Source organism: Thamnophis sirtalis, unplaced genomic scaffold (assembly GCF_051295495.1).
Source record: "Thamnophis sirtalis isolate CommonGarterSnake01/CBP01778 unplaced genomic scaffold, rThaSir2_p1.2 scaffold_1, whole genome shotgun sequence".
Classification (NCBI taxonomy): Eukaryota; Metazoa; Chordata; class Lepidosauria; order Squamata; family Natricidae; genus Thamnophis; species Thamnophis sirtalis.
The window spans coordinates 67,895,774-67,913,053 of NW_028261381.1; the positions used below are offsets into that span (position 1 = coordinate 67,895,774).

General features: G+C 37.3%; 1 protein-coding gene across 2 annotated transcripts in view; it reads right to left on the bottom strand.

Annotated features, from left to right (window-relative positions):
- The window catches only part of SYT7 (synaptotagmin 7), a 257,645-nt gene that overhangs the window by 7,741 nt on the left and 232,624 nt on the right, over nt 1-17,280 (bottom strand). For both annotated transcript variants that reach the window (XM_087715082.1, XM_087715086.1), the window contains 3 exons: nt 14,746-14,915; nt 10,386-10,500; nt 8,428-8,627 (listed from right to left, as the gene is read on the bottom strand). In XM_087715082.1, coding sequence (XP_087571208.1) covers nt 8,428-8,627; nt 10,386-10,500; nt 14,746-14,915 — 485 coding nt within the window. The remainder of the gene's footprint in view (nt 1-8,427; nt 8,628-10,385; nt 10,501-14,745; nt 14,916-17,280) is intronic.

The window sequence follows — 17,280 nt, forward strand, 5'->3', positions numbered from 1 at the left end:
TTTCTCCTTTCTGTCTCTTGACTGTTCAAGCTGTCTCCCTCAGTCCTCACCCCTGCCCAAATCATTCTTTCACATTTTCTTCAAGGTCAGCTGCATATGCCCAGCTACGTGATTAATACAGAACCATGGCTCTTCCTATGGCATTGGGATGGAACTTGTGTATAATGTGGAAATGTAAATATCAGCATGGTCAAGGCTTATCTATAGTAAGAGTTCCTCTTGGAACAGGAAGGTGCTGGCCCATGGTACGGAAAAGTGGAACACAGAAGAATGAAGTTCTAGAGAACTGGAATTAATTTTCCTGCAACAGGGCAATGCCTGACCCAGTGGTGGGTTGCTAACCGGTTTACTACCGGTTCGCTTGTGCTCATGCGCAATGCTTCTGTGCATGCGCAGAAGCGTAAGGGCAGGTGGGCGGAGCCTCCCACTGCCACCACTACCAGTTCGGCCGAACTGGGCCAAACCGGGAGCAATCAACCTCTGATCTGACCCCCGACTGACTGATGGATATTCTATGTTCTCAAATGTGTAAGAGGAGATATTGAGGCTTGTTTCTGACAAATCAGCATAAGAGAAATTAAAGAATGAGAGAAGTAGGCAAAGAAAGCCCAGATTCTGTTTTTATTTACACTTAATAAGTATGTTATTTCACACAAGCAATTTAAAGGGTAAGATTTCGTTTTTGTAGTGGTTTATTTTTAAGCAAATATTATATTTCACTTGCTTGAAGATCTTTTGTTTGTTTGTTTTTTACATTTTTTACATAAATGTAGTCAGAAGCCCCATTTGTTATGATGCACAGGATTGCAGCTGGGTTATGTAAACCCAGTTTAAGATATGAACAGAGGATTACTTAGACTTGTTTTCTATAATTTATGATGGCATTGTTAACTAAAGCATTAGTCCATCTGCATATATGCTGAATATGCTGAATGCATTCCCACAGAATCCAATACAAATGGTTCTTTCGCATATGCAAAATGATGGTTTTCATATGCTCCTACATTTCAAAACATAGTAACAGGAACACCTTTTTACATTTTTTTAAATTGTGTAAAATCTCTATTATATTATTGTAAAACTTGAATAATACATTATATTATTTCAATATGGTTTTGTTTGCTTAAACCGTTATTTTTTAAAAAAGAGAGAAGCATTATATCAATATTATGATATAAACTGTCAGTGTTAATGAGCATAAGATTATTTAGCTTTTTCATCTGAAACTGAATGCACTATTAAAAAGCTGTTCCTGATTGCATCACAGTATTTGTTGTAGAGTACAATAAAATTCTGTCTTGAGCTGATTACTTAGCATTAAGGTCTTTATTGTATTGTTATTTAATATTATCTCTGAATGTTGAAGGGGAAAAAGGTGCAAAAATGAACAAAGCAAATTTGATAACAATTAAAATACAAAGGAAAAGAGCAAGAGAAAAAAAGACCATTTGGCCTCTAACTTCCCTCTTTTGTGCTTTTGCTAATTTACAATAATTTTAAGCATTTGGACCTCTTAAAAGCCAGACTATATGTGTTTATACTTGCCATTCTTAATTAAAATTGGTTAAACTTCTGATGTGAATATATGCTATTAATGTTGCCATTGTTGCATGTTTTCAACTTAATTTCCCAATCATATATTGTCAGAATTGTATCTTTCTTCCAGTATTAGACTAAATTTATTCCTGCTTGCTGTGAGCGTATATCTTATTAAAGTTTCTTATTTATTTACTGTATTTATTTTTTTCTGGGATTATACCTATTGAAAAAAAATGAGTTTTATTTTACATTTAAATTCCATGACTTTCTGCATTGGGGTTTCCTAGAAGTCATGGAAGAGCATTTTGTTTGGTGATATGCATTATCTGGAATTCTTTACTGACAGGGATTTTTAGGTCTCATCAAAGAGCTTGCCATGTGGTGGAACTATGAAAAAAACCTTCTCAGCGGTGGTCTCTTCTTTATGGAAAATTATGATATGGTTGTTTCCTACCTTGTTGCTTTTCCAAAAGGCTCTAAAAACATGGTCAAGTGGCTGTTTTAATTATGTTGTTGCTGTCATGGGAGGAGGGAATGGGATGGTTTTTTTAAAAGTTTGTTTATTGAAAGTGATAGTGGGAAGAGCACGGGTTGTTTATACAGGTGCTCTTCTGGAGTACTATCAGTAGCTGGACTGGAATGAAGAGAAAGCCTTGACTTGAAAGATTACAATGAACTTGCTTGGAATTTAACAAAAAAGCCTTGGATGTTATAGTGGCAGTGTTTATAAGTTGGAAGAATGGCGCAACATGAAAAAGAAACATGAACATTGCAAATGATTATGCTAGAAATTCAAAAAAATATTAGTAACAACAGAGAATATTGAGAAGAGAATGGAGAGTATAGAACACAGAACAGGAAAAATAGATGGAAAAATTGAAACTACTTAGTTGAGGACAGAGTTCTAAAAATTGAAGAAAAAGATGAACAAAGAGATAAGAAAATTCTTGATATTGACAGTAAACTGAGCGTGCTTGGAAATGGCAAGAGTGGAATATGGAAAGGGGAGATCGATGGATTGGAACTCTATCTCAGACCTTAAAGTATAGAAGAAGAAAAGGGAGAAAAATGACAGAAGTAATGAGAGAAATTTTGGCAGAAGCATCGGTAATAACCAAAGGCAAGCTGATGGAAGGAATAGATGGAGGGTTTTGAGTTTTTACAAGATATGCAATGAGCAACAGGTTGCTAAGAGAAGTTCATACAAGACTTACCAAGAAAGCAACCAGAACACTAATACTACAAATGGCAAGAGATAGAAGATTGCACTACTACTGGAAGGACACAGGATGATGTAATGAAAGATCATAATAAAAACTAAGTTAAATTTAGTTAAATTTAGAGTATTATGTATAAAATGGAGTAATAATACTTACAGTCAAATAAATGAGTAATAATGATAATAATGCATATATATACATCAGATTGATAATATGAAACTTTATACAAATTGTTAATGAGGACTATGAGATGATATTTAAAAGCTTTGTTATTAAATATAAACAATTTTTATATAGAATATGCTATAAGGGATATGGAAGATTTTAGGAGGATATAATGAAGTGCCATAACATAGATTTACTTTAAATTTAGAATATTTTATATAAAAGGATATAATAATAGTTATAGTCAAATGAATGTTTAATAATTATAATAATTGTTTATATATATATTGGATTGATGATATGAGAATTTGTGTAAATTGCAAGTGGGGACTATTGTGAGAAAGCACAAAGTTTTGTAACCAATCGACATACTGTAGGTAACTGGAGGATGATTTTTATGTATTGTGTGTGTTTATGTCTGTTTGTTCCATGTTTGTTTAAAAATTTAAATTTTTTAAAAAAAAATGCCATATCCAATCTGAACATCTGGTCAACTGTGCAATGAACAATAATGCCAATCTAATCTAAACATCTGGCTGACTGTGTCAATAATCACCATAATTTATTAAGCCATATAGTTTCCTACTTAGTTTCTACCATTGGAGGAAAGATATAAGGCATTTTCTTCTCTATTACATTCTTGGTTTTGCACACTTTTCTGGGACAGGAAAATTAAATTTATAGAAGACAAGATAAACACAGAAGGTGTATTGATCAGGTCCCACAGCTGATTATATTTCCAGTTGTATGCTGACTGTTCAGAATTGTGTGATTTCATCTGAGAGGAAAGGAAAAGAATGTCTGAATGTGAATTTGCCAACAATATAGGGTAGTCATGCGAAGCAACTGCCAGTCTTCAAGAAAAAGACATAAAGATGCATTTTTTCTTCATGAGACAGCTGCATGTAATATCTTGAGAGGATTGGTCTGCATAGTTGAAAAATGAAGACATTCAACATACAAAGAAATAGGTAGATAGAGTTACTTGGGCACGGGATAGACTTGAATAAAAAGAACTATAGACTTGGCCATAGAAAACTGAACATCCCTGCTCATAGATCAAATAGGTTTGATAGCCAGCGGGTCTGACGTTTAAAGAAGCATATTTTCTAATAAAATCCCAACCCTAGTAATGCATTTTAGAGAACTGCATGTTATCTGAATGTATTATTGAATGCTTAGTTATATATTAATGATATGAAATATAAGTATATGAATGTCAATGTGTAGTCCTAAGTGGAATTTCAACTGCACAGAAGTATCTAGTGGAGTACCTCAAGGTTCTGCTTTGGGCACAGTGCTCTTCAACACCTTCATAAATGACCTAGATCAGGGGATTGAAGGGGGGCTCATCAAGTTTACAGACAACACCAAGCTGGGTGAGGGGGTGGAAAGATAGACTAATGATTCAGAAGGATCTTGACAGACTTGAGCATTGGATTCTGTCCAACAACTGCAGTTCAGTGTTGAGAAAAGTAAAGTTCTGCACCTAGGCAGGAAAAGCCAAGCACAGTTACCGAATAGGACTACCTTGCTCAACAGTAGTGATTGTAAGAGGGATCTAGGTGTTCTAGTAGACTACCATTCAAGTATGAACTAGCAGTGTGCTGCACCTGCCCAAAAATCCAATGCAGTTCTAGGCTGTATCAATAGAGGGATAGCATTGCAATCACAAGAAGTGATAGTAGTGCTCTATATCATACAAATAAAATCACACCTGGAACACTGCATACAGTTCTGATTACCATGATACAAAAAAGATGATGAGGCCCTAGAAAGAGTGCAGAGAAGAGCAACAAATATGATAAGGTGTTTGCAGGCTTAATTGTATGAGGAATGTCAAAGGGAATCTTCATTACCCTAATGAGGAGAAGACTTAAGAGTGATATGATAGCCATCTTCGATAGCCAATATGTGAACAGCTATCATGGGGAAGAGGGGGCTGTCTAAGAAGCAATGGGTGGAAGCTTGATAGAGAGACACCTAACCTGGAACAATAGAGAAATTTCTTAACAGTGAGAACAATTAGTCAATGAAATAGCTTGCCCCCATAGTGGTGGATGCTCTATTGCTGGAGGTTCTTAAGAAAAAACTGGACAACTATTTATCTGGAATGGAATAAGGATTCCTTCCTTGGGCAGGGAGTTGTGTTAGAAACCCTTCAAGGTTCCTTCCAGCCCTATGATTCTATTTCTATTGTTAATCACTTTGGGCCCATTGAAGAACATGAAGTTTCTACATATCAGTATTTCTAAACTGTTGGTTTCCCAATGTGTTGGACTATAACTCCATCTCCCATAGTATCATACCATATTGTTTGTAAATGATGGGCGCATGGAGGGGGGGAAATACACTACGTTAAGAAATATTAATTTCTGGATGGGTGGTAGCAGCAACTAATATGTGAGACAAACTCATCAGACAAATGCTACAACATATGTATTTGAATTAAAAGTCAAGCTATAAATATATAATGATAACATTGGCATGGTGACGTAACCACATACATGTTAGCATTTGGGCATCATTGCTGCAGACACAACAGAACCCAGAGATATATCTCCAGTTTTTACTCCCATGTAACTTCCCGGGGTTTCACATCTTCAATATGAAGTTAAAGTGTTGTCCTGTTGGCTAGAATTTTTCATCAGCTACCATCCAACCTCTATTTCTCTTCCGCTGCACAAATGTGTTGGAGGTGTCAGAATTAGTTTACATGGAAAAGCTAAAAAGTGTTAATCCCTGTGGTAGATTTAGTTATTTTTATCAACTGGGTTTCTATACTGATGCATGGAGGATGTGTGTGTCATCTTCTCCCCCACAATGACAGCCAAGATCTGTCTTCCAGAATCACTAATGTAGCTTTCTGACTCTCACTCAAAGCCATGTGATTTCATAACTTAACTGGAGGTTGACAATAGTAATTATTCAGTCACTCATTATTATCACATAGCTTCAGCAGAGGCTGAAGCAGCTGAGCTATTCTAATACTCGAATTGCGTAAGTTTTGCTTTTAGTTGATCTTGATATTTTATTCCATTTAGTGACCGTGGGTTTCACAACTGAAACCTAGCTTTAACTTTGCTCAGAATCTCTCCCTTACTAATCAGAACCTGAACGAAACCCTTCCTTTCCCTATATTTCTCCAAATACCTTTGCAAATATTTGGGAAGATTGTTAAGAGGTCTTTGCTTAAAGTACCACCCTGCAGAAGATGAGCACAGAACACGCTCATTATTTTCCAAGCCTGACATGGCATTGGTCCAGGCAGTCTATGAATTTCCACATTTACTGAGGTCATCTAAAGAGGTTCCATGAGATAATCTGAGGGTATCTAAAGACCCTGTCCGAGATATACAGAAACTATCACTCAGGCCAAAGCGGCTGAAACATTTTTTTAAGTCCAGAGAAATGACATAATATTTGGAAACGGATCATGCAGATACTTTCTTAATTCACTAAACTATCAGGAGGAGGAGGAGGTAGTATAGCATAATCAGATTTGTAAGATTCTGTTACTATTGTCGATTGCAATAAAAGTTGGTTTAGCCTTTTTGTGGAGTTGATTTCCTGGTCTGGTCTGACAGTAGCTGGTTTTCTACTTACTGCAACACCATACAGTAACAATCCATGAAAGTCAAAAATGGGTATCCGGTGTCTGTTTCTCTTCCTGAGTAAATTGGACTTTGCTAAAGAGACTTCAGGGGTCTTGAGCAAAGTTAATCAATAATTTCTCAAGAACCAGATCAAGTTTGCATTACTATACAATTTCATATACTATATACTATATAGTATATTAATTACATTACTATATAATTTTGCTGTATATAAGCTTGCATTTTAAAGCAAGAAGTCAGTTCTCCAGATATATAAAAAATTGCATTTAATATTTCCAAAAGTTCATTAAGCTAAATTGTTATACAATACATCATTGAATTGCAAAATGCCAAAGGATAATTGACCCTGTTGAAAAAAAAAGTACAAAATGGCATTGGGTAAGGAAGCATGACATATAATTTTGTGATTATGTTGCCAAGCATCTAGCTTGCATTATGCTACTATCCCATACTACAAATTATAAGCTTTGGGTGGATCTATTTGATTAATATTTTCCACAAATTGATTTAAAGCAGAAGTCACAATATAACACTATTTATTAGAATCACTGTGCACAGATTCAAACCTGAATGCTGAACTAAATTGTAGCAGAAACTGCTGGACATGCCAAGGGATTGTGCTAATATGTTGGTTCCGATTTGCTCTTAATTTTATCTCAATACCCAGCTGTGATATCTCTAACAATTAAAAACTGTAGTTGTTGGCAGCACATACAATGTTTGCACATAGAATGCTCAAAGCTCTATATCCAGTTAATTTAAGTTTTTTGCTAGAGACTCGGGTTCAAGTTTATCCTAAGCAAATTTTCTCTATTCCAGAAGGATGAGGACTGCAGGAATATTTTGAGGCAAATCAAGATATATTTAGTACAAATCTCTTACTGTTCTATTCTTGTAGACATTTGAGACATAGAATTTCAAGTGGGACAAGCTGTAAGCACTACTTGTGCCAGGAAGGGCAGGAGTAATGTCTGTATATAGTAGAGTAAATTTGCTTTCTTTTTATCACATCCCACTTCAATTTTTTGTAATGGAGAGAGAATTTAGTTACCTACTCTCCAGACTGGCGTGGTGGAAAAAAAAGACTCAGGGCTTTCTAAGAGGACAAACAATTGGATCCAAATCTGTCTTGTATTGCTCCTGACCAAGCCATGAATTATTCCCTGGTCTTCTGCTGGTTTCTATTGCTAGGAACAGTAGAAATATACTCAGGACTAAAGTGGTAGGCAGAATAACCTCAACTGGACCATCTACCCCATCTGTTCTTTCCTGAAATGGCTGCTCATGGGAGTTAGGATTGCTTTGAATATTAAACTACAACTGAATGTTTTGGAGAGAAAGTAAGGATCAAAATGGGAGCTGGAAGTCTTTGGGAGTCAAAATTTTGTTCTTTCCACCTGGAGCACCCCCAAATAGCCTGATTTCATATTGTTAAAAACCCAGCCACGAAATTTTAATTATATTTCATTCTTTTCCGCCTTTGGCATAATCCTTTAATCCTAACCCCTATATGGAAATTATATCTTCCATTATCATTATAATTAGTTTTCATCCTGTGCTCCTATAGATTGTCTCATCTTTCTTGTTACCTTTTTCCATTGCCATTTAGCTGTGGGAGCAAAGAGAGAGGAAATTTGCTCTTTGCAAAGTTGCTCTTTCCCAGTGTTTTGAAATGGTTTTGCCTTACATTTGTCATAAAAGGGGTTTTAATAAAATATATCTGATCAAACACACACGGAGGGACTCAGCTGGTGTAAAGCTTCAATAAAACTAAAGAACTAATAGTATTTCTGACAGGAAATCATGAGTATTTGAGGAGGAACGCAAACCCAAACGCACATTCTGATAAGCAAGAAGCTTATCCTCAGCCAAAGGGATGACCTTACCTTTCCAATGACATCATTTCGGCTCAGCTTGTCCTTATCCATGACCGTAATGATTATGGTGGTCTCCCTCAGCTTCTCTGTGGGGATGTCGAACAGGAAGGATTCATTGAACACTGGGTTCAGGCATCGCTTCATCACCACTGTCTTCTTCTTTTCCACCCGCTTATCTTTGTACATCAGCCACACCTTCACATAGGGATCTGATGCAAGGAAAATGGACATGATTGCCAGGATTTAATGGAGGAAACAGGGTAAGTTATAGAAGGAACATGCCAGTATTTATCACCTTTACGGATACCTGCTAAAAATCGTTTGTTTCTTACAGTATGATGCACTTAAATGAAATTTGAAAGTACAAGGTTCAGTTTTATTTATAGAATAAGGTCCAATTGTAAATTTAAATTCTACATAGAAAAAAAGTAGTTTCCAATACAGTGGAAATTTAAAATTGATAAACAAAGTTGATCAAGAGAGGGAAATGGGCAAGACTATCTTCGGCTTTCCAGTCTACACAAGAATGGCTAAAAGCCACATGAACTGACAATTGCCTACATCTAGCTTGAAACAACTTACAATATAAATATCTTTCTGGAAATTAAACATAGCGTACGCTGCTATGCAGCATCTCATATTTGGTTTTTTAAATGGTACAAAGTATTAAGAAACTTGAACCCCCCCCCCCTCTCTCGTCTTTAAAGTAGCAGTGTCTTTTCTGGGGTTGTATGGGCACCCTTGGCAATGGCACGGCTGCTTTAAGGAACTACAAAGATACTACATTCATGCCCCCAGAGACTCCAAATGGACTAACACCAATTCATTCTGTGCTTTTACAACATTTCTTACAATTGAATGGAACATTATTAGCAAATTAAAAGAAATACTTTTGAATGTGTCCTTTCATCCATGAGCCAACAAAACCTCTTTGAAAGATGGAGCTGATGCATACATCATGGGAAATGTTCTTCGTTGTTCCCATTGAATGTTCTGAAAGTCTTACATCTACTTTTCCCCTCATAAAAGTAAAAATATTATGCACAGACTTTCCCAATAGTTTTCCCATGATACAGTAATAAGAAATAACCCAACTGAAGTTTCAGCAAGAAGGACACGTCAGATAATGCCCTAGGACCATGATGGTGAACCAATGGCACGTGTGCCAGAAATGGCACGCAGATCCATGTCTCCGGGCATGCCAAACATTGCCTGTTGCTCTTCCAGTTTCCAGTGCGTGCATGCGTGCCAGTCAACTGGTCTTCATGTGTGCATGAGCACCAGAAATTGGAAGAGCAACTCCCTGGCATGCATGTGCATGCTGGGAAGCTGAACTTCTGGTTTCCGGTGCGCACATGCTTGCTGGCCAGCTGCTCTTTGTGTGCGCATGTGCTCCAGAAACCGGAAGACCAGATGACTGGTGTGCATATGCACACCGGAAACCAAAAGTTCAGCTTCCCGGTGCACAAATGCATGCCGGGAAGGTGCTCTTCCGGTTTCTGGTGCTCCCCCGCACATACGGTGCCATTTCAGCACTCAGTGCCGAAAAGATTCATCAACACTTCCCTAGGATCTATTTTTCTACTTTACATGATTGAAACGAAACTAAAATTGGAGTCTTTTCAGACCTTCAAAGGGCTCTTCAGCTATATGGCACCTGTTGTTTGAGGGCAAACCTTTGTCTGTGTAAATGGAATACCGCCATGGTAATGGTTAGTATTTCTCCTGTTACATACAGAATCCTGTATGAGCTAAGACTGCATCATCTCTGTCAGCCGGTGAGGCAAAACATAAATAACACCCAATTCAGCTGGAGGAAAAAAATCTGACCATCAAAGACATTCTGACATTTCATAGTTTTCTACCAGATTTACCACAAATATAAGTGGCCAGGCCTCTGAGGAAAAGGTTAATTTATGGGTGACTTTTGATTTGGGATTATTTGGTACTGTTCTAGAATTCGATACCTGATGTTCCCCCAATATCCATGGCTTTAAGATTCCGAGCTTTGATAATATTCACAGTAATGGAGTTAGCAGAGGGATTGTAGCAAAGGGACAGAAGGAGTTCTCCTCGGCTTCCCTAGAAAGAAAAATGAACAGAAATGAGAAAATCTTTGCCTGATGTTTGACAGCACTGATGTCCCTTCTGAAGGTTCTCTATGCTTGGAACTGAAGACTTCTGAGCATCCTTCAGGATTTGGTCTATTCATTCTATACAATTAACAGCTCTATATGTTTCCACTATAAATTTCATCAGTTCAGGAGCCACAGCCTGCTTTGTGTGGCATAGTGAAGATTGTACTCCTACAACGAGCAAAGCAAGGGTTGAAATGAGTGTTTTGACTACAGATAGTTCTCGATTTATGACCACAATGGAGCTTGCCCATCATGATTGTAAATTGAGGCAGTCATTAAGGGGGTCACCACATGATTTTACAACCTTTTGGTGGTGGTTTTGCCACTGTTAAGCAAACACCGGAGTTGTTAAATGAATGCTGTGATCATTAAGCAAACCATTTGACTGGTTTTGTAAAAAACTGGAAGTAAATGTCAGTTTTTGGCAAAAATGTGGTCACATGACTATGGGACATTGCAAATGATCATAAATGTAGTCTGCTTGCTAAGTGCACAGAATAGTTCAAATGGTTAAGTGACCATCTATATATTGGTGACTATCTCTATCTGCTAGTCTTAAGGCATTCTTTTCCCCCCCTTTATCCCTTCTGCAATACAGAAATTGGGCCAAAAGCACATAAAATACAGGAGCCCAAAAGCATGTTGGTAAGACATTTCGCAGCTCCTGAGCTGCTATTTTCATACCTTTGTACTAACTGATAAAAATATTTGGCATTGGCTGAAATCATTATTTGTATTCATAATCAAGACCAACAATACTTACGGCTGATAGCTGTGTTCGGTAATGCCAGTGTGGATTACAATAGAATAGTATAAATGAGCATGGGAATTCAAAAGTGAGTCAAGATTAATAATTTTGCTCTTGGATTGAGTAAATTGAGGGGGGTGGGAGCCATGCTTGTTAAGAGCATTTGTTATAGTCTTTTTTAAAAATAATAATAATGGGATGCTTTTTCTTTTAGATATAGTTTTTTCATTGTAATGATACCATCTAGCGAGAAAGATTTTCTTTGTTGTGATTGTGATGCTGATGTGCAAATTATTATATATATTGTGCAAGATTGCCCACGACATGTGTTCTCTGGTTCCTAGATCCATATGAAACAACTCAAGAGGTGATTGCTTGGATAGCTGAATTGGACATCCAGTTATGAAGCCACTGTTGTACCTGTCATAGAAGTTTTACTTATAATTATGTGGAGTGTGTATATATGTGACTGTGTATATATGTTTACTTCTCTTCTGTCTTGTTCTCATCATATCCTAAATAACAACAACAACAATAATAGATAAAGAAAAAGGAAAGAATCCTGGAAACTATAGGCCGATCACCTGTTTGCCAACAACATACAAGCTCCTTACTGGTATCATTGCAAACCAAATTAATGGATACTTGGAAAGAAATAACTTGCTTCCTGTAGAACAGAAAGGATGCTGCAAAAATTCAAGAGGAACAAAGGACCAACTGCTGATTGACAAGCTAATCCTAAAGAATTCAAAGAAAAGATGAACCAACATGTTCATGGCTTGGATAGACTATAAGAAAGCATTTGATTCAGTTCCCCATAGCTGGATCAAGAAATGCCTGAAAATCTTTGGCATCAGAAGCAACACACAAAAATTCATGGAAACTTCAACGAACCTCTGGAAAATGAAGCTTATAGCTAATGAAGAAGTACTGGGTGAAGTTGAAATTAAATGAGGCATTTTCCAGGGCGACTCCATTTCACCCCTACTTTTTATACTCTCAATGCTATCACTGACAATCATTTTGAAGAAGATGAACTATGGATACGAACTTGCAAAGAAAGGACTGAAAATTTCGCACTTGGTGTACATGGATGATTTGAAGCTGCTTGGTAAAACAAAAGCTGAATTGAATTTATTAATTGAAAATACAAAAGAATTTAGCCAAGACATTGGTATGCAGTTTGGAATTGACAAATGTGCAACAATGGCAACCAAAGCAGGCAAGGTCATAGAAGATGATGGAATAGAACTTGAGAATGAAGAAATGATAAAGGCAGTAAAACCAGAAGAAAGCTACAAGTACTTGGGGATTTTAGAGGCCTCTGACTTAATGCATAATAAAGTCAAGGAATTAACTTCAGCCAAGTACATTTGACGAATTTGCAAGATATTAAAGTACAAATTGAATGGAGGAAATATCATAAAAGCCATAAATACCTGGGCTATACCTGTGATTCGATACTCTGCAGGAATAATTGACTGGACCCAGATGGAGTTGGACAATTTGGACAGAAAAACAAGTAAGCTTATGACAATGAATCATGCTTTGCACCCTAAAAGTGATGTTGACCGATTATATCAAGTAAAAGTAAAACAGACTGTGGAAGAAGAAAAACACAGCTTGAATGATTATATCCAGAAAAGTGAAGAATCAATGATTAAAGAAGTAAATAAAGGAGGCCTTTTAAAGACAACTAAGTCAAAAGCTGAATATAAGAAAGAAGTAATTGAGAAGCGAGTTGAAAATTGGAAAAACAAAGCTATGCACAGCCAATACTTGAAAAGTATTGAAGGCAAAGCTGACCAAAAGCTAACTTGGAACTGGTTAAGATCAGGAGCACTGAAAAAGAAACAGGAAGCTTTATTTTGGCAGCTCAAGAACAAGCCTTAGCCACAAACTGCATGAAGGCAAAAATTCAACATGTTACCACCAACAGCAAATGTCGCCTCTGTAATGAGAAAGACAAGACAGTCGACCACTTGATCAGTGGGTGCAGCAAAATTTCACGAACTGACTACCTACAACGCCATGACTGCATTGCTAAGGTCATTCACTGGAAATTGTGCCAAAAGTTTGGATTTGAGTACAGCAAAAACCACTGGGAACATCAGGTTTAGAGGGTTTTAGAGAATGAGAAAGTCAAGATCTTGTGGGACTTCAGAATTCAGACTGACAGGCATTTGGCCCACAACACACCTAACATAACAATAGTTGAAAAGAAAAAAGTATGGTTCATTGACATTGTAATACCTGGAGATGCACGGATTGAAAATAAACAGCAAGAAAAAATAACAAAATACTGGGACTTGCAAATTGAAGTTGAGCGACTGTGGAAAAAGAAACTGTGTTGTCCCAATTGTAATTGGAGCCCTTGGAGCAATACCCAAAGGGCTACCTCACTATTTGGAAATTTTAAATTTATCAGACTTGAACATTCTGATTCTACAAAAAACCACCCTACTTGGAACAGCTTATATCCTCCGACGTTACCTTAACACTTCCTAGGTCCTTGGTTAGGACTCGAGCTGTTGAGCTACCAACCAGCCCCAAAGACTGTGAATCTCACCAAAGATTAACCATGTAATAATAATAATAATAATAATAGTAATAATAATAATAGAAAATGAGAAGGTGAAGATCTTGTGGGACTTTCAAATACAAAAGGATCGTCATTTGGAGCACAACTTGCCAGATATCATGGTTGTAGAGGGCAGAAGTGTACAGTTTATTGATATCGCTGTTCCTGGAGATGCCAGAGTCAAGAAAAAGAACTAGAAAAAATAATGAAATATCATGATCTGGCCATCGAAACTACACGGCTATGGATGAAGCATGTAACAGTGATACCCATTGTCATCGGGGCACTTGGCACCATGTCCAAGAATTTTACAAGATACATCAACAAATTGCAGCTTCCTGCAATAACACCAGCGGAATTGCAAAAAACTGTGCTATTTGGAACATCCTATATTTTAAGAAGGTACTTGGTTGATACCTAGGACGCTGGCAGCAAACCGTATCAACCATTAGCACCAGTCAATGGTATTTGTAATGCATTTTTTAATGTTCAGTTGGCTGAGTTTAATGAATAAAGTATATTATTATTATTATTATTATTATTATTATTATTATTATTATTATTATTATTAAGTGAATAAAACAAGTAAACCTCATGTGTGTGTTTCGTGCTGCTGGCAAATAATCAGTACATTCAGAAGTATTAAGGGTGGATATGTTAGGCTTCTCTCACTGACTGAATCTGCCTTACATGGCATCTACAACCATACCTGACATCTTGCAGGTATTAAGGTTTTATGCCCTTAAAAGGCGTTATAAAGAGAAGCAGGAAGGATCTCATCAGCAGACTTCAAAACCTTGATCTCCTCTTGCCATGCTAGGAAAAATGTGCAAAGTTACAAAGCAAAGCTAGTATCTTACACTCCCATCACTGCAGGGCTTTAGATCCTTCCAGAAAGTCTGCATCTGAGTCAAGTCCACTTTGTTGAGAGGAATGTTAACTTCCCCAATTGGATCATTACGACTAAACCGATCATAATCCAAGACCTGTAGATACAGCACCCGCTGAACCACTTTCTCATATGGGAAACCTGATGAAAGCAAAGGAGCAGATGAGAAAGAGACAGAGAGAAATAAAGAAAACAAGAGAGGAAATATAATTAAGCAGAGTAACAAGAATTTGAAATGTAAAAATGGCTTCATCTGAAGACAGTCATTCCCTTGTCCACGGTGGTCTTTTCTATATATCAAATCAAATAGGGATAACTGCAACTATACTTACCGATAATCTTGTAGCTTTGGATAACTTTTTAGTCTCTTTTTTTTGTCCTGTGCCTTCAAGTCTGCCTTGTCTCTGGAATATGCCTGGACTAGTCTCTGCAATTTTCTTGGCAAGAGTTCTGGAAGTGGTTTACCTTTGCCTTTTTCTTAGGGCTGAGAGACAGTGACTGTCCCAAGGGCACCTAGCTGGCTTCTTGCCTAAGGCAGGACTAGAACATCTGTCTCTTGGATTCTAGACTGCTGTCTTAACCACTACACCAAACTGGCTCTCATCTTCTAGATTAATGAGTAGCAATAAAGTTTTATTAATCCAACTTGATGCTTGAGGGAACTGACTGGCTGCTCTAAGAGCCAGGACAAATCCTGGTCTTCATCCATAATTTGCACTTAGATTACAAGTGAAGAATTTTGTTCTTTCTATGTTAATGCAATACACTGCTGTTTCCCTGGAGAATGGTACTAAATGTAATGGAATAAGGGCATGATCTAACTTGGCAGGAGGTAAGACAATTGGATAAAGTAAAGGAGACATAAGGTAACACAAACTGACCAGATGAAATAGTTGTACCATGGGATGACTTGATAGAGAATGTGATAGATTAATGATTTAGGGCAGTATTCCTCAACTCTACATCCTTCAGTACATTGGATTACAATCCCTGTAATACTCAGATGCTATTATATGTATTATATTGCAGGCTTATGCCCTCAATACATGCACATTTCCATATTTAAAATATTAAAGAAGCTTTTTTTTTAACTTCAGACTTCATTAGGGGTGGTCAATAGCTATGGTTTTTTGTTGTGATGTAAAAAAACCCTGTTGTCATAGACCATGTCAATGCTGAATTATTTACAGCTATGTGGCACAAAAATGATATCCCTATTATGTTGGAACAATCTCACATAGAATCTCCCTACTGGGAGACTGCATTACTTCATTACATGAAGTCTGGAGCTTCATGCTCCCTCACCGTCATCTATGTTTGGTAACTGAGAATCCAGTTCAACAATCATGTGTTTGAAGTAATAAAAAAGCAGTCTTTCATTTACCTCATTGAACTCTGAACGGTTTATGAACAGCCAGTTTCTTCACAGGTGGGAAGACTTACCTTGTCTTGTCTGCTGGCCTCTGGGCTTCAGCTAATGCAATTCTGTTCATGGGCTCTTAAAAGGGAAGGGTAGCTTGATTGTTTCACAAGCCTTCTTTCACAACAACTGCTCATAGTTTTTCTCTCTCCTTTCAGCTAGTTAAATACACATTATCGTGATGATTCTATTTTAAAATATTGATGGCATTTACTTGAGCTATACAGTATTCGAATTACTTGCAAATCGTTGGAAATATTCCCAAATGCATAGCAGGCAAGTCAAAGGGATGTAGAGTGAAATCTGATTTTTGTTGCTCCCAAACCATCTCTTCCACCCATCTGCTCACCAAAAATCTTCAGTTTTTTGTCTGGCTGCCGACTTGTAGACATTGTTTAGATTTACCATTTCTTTTCCTCCACTATAGCAACATACAGCCATAGTTATAAAGCTATTGGAAAAAGCACCTGATCGCAAAATTGCTTGCATGCTATTTTTTTCATCATCAATGGTAGCCATAGGCTTTTAATAACAAGGGAATGAGAGTTTGGCAGCATTGCAGCTTCTCTTTACACTAACTGCTATAACATTTTTGTGACTGGCAGACAACACACCCACCCAACCACACCCACTTGAAATGGAAATTGGGACTAGCAATGCAGTTTTGGAATTTATATACTAAGAGATGTGAGTGCTGGTTACCAGGTTGGCTGTCTTCAACAAAGGATTGGCCCACTTCAGGGAAGTCATGGGATGAATGGCTGTTAGTTTTGATGGTAATGTGACTGTCTCTAAAGATCTGCTGGGAGACTAGTGATTGGTTGATTACTGTGAGAATGGACTGCTGGGAAAGATGGCCAGTGGTCTGATCCAGCATGGCAGTGCTTCTGTTTTTTTCTTCTTCAGTGAACATATTCATGGTTTCACCTCTCCCATGCTAGAACTCAATATTAATGAAGATAAAAGGAGATGGATTGTGGTGTGATCATTAGGAGAAACATTAGATGTGTACACTCTAAAGCAGGGCTGTCAAACTTATGGCCCATGGGCTGGATGCGTCACGCACTGGCCATGCCCATGCCCAGT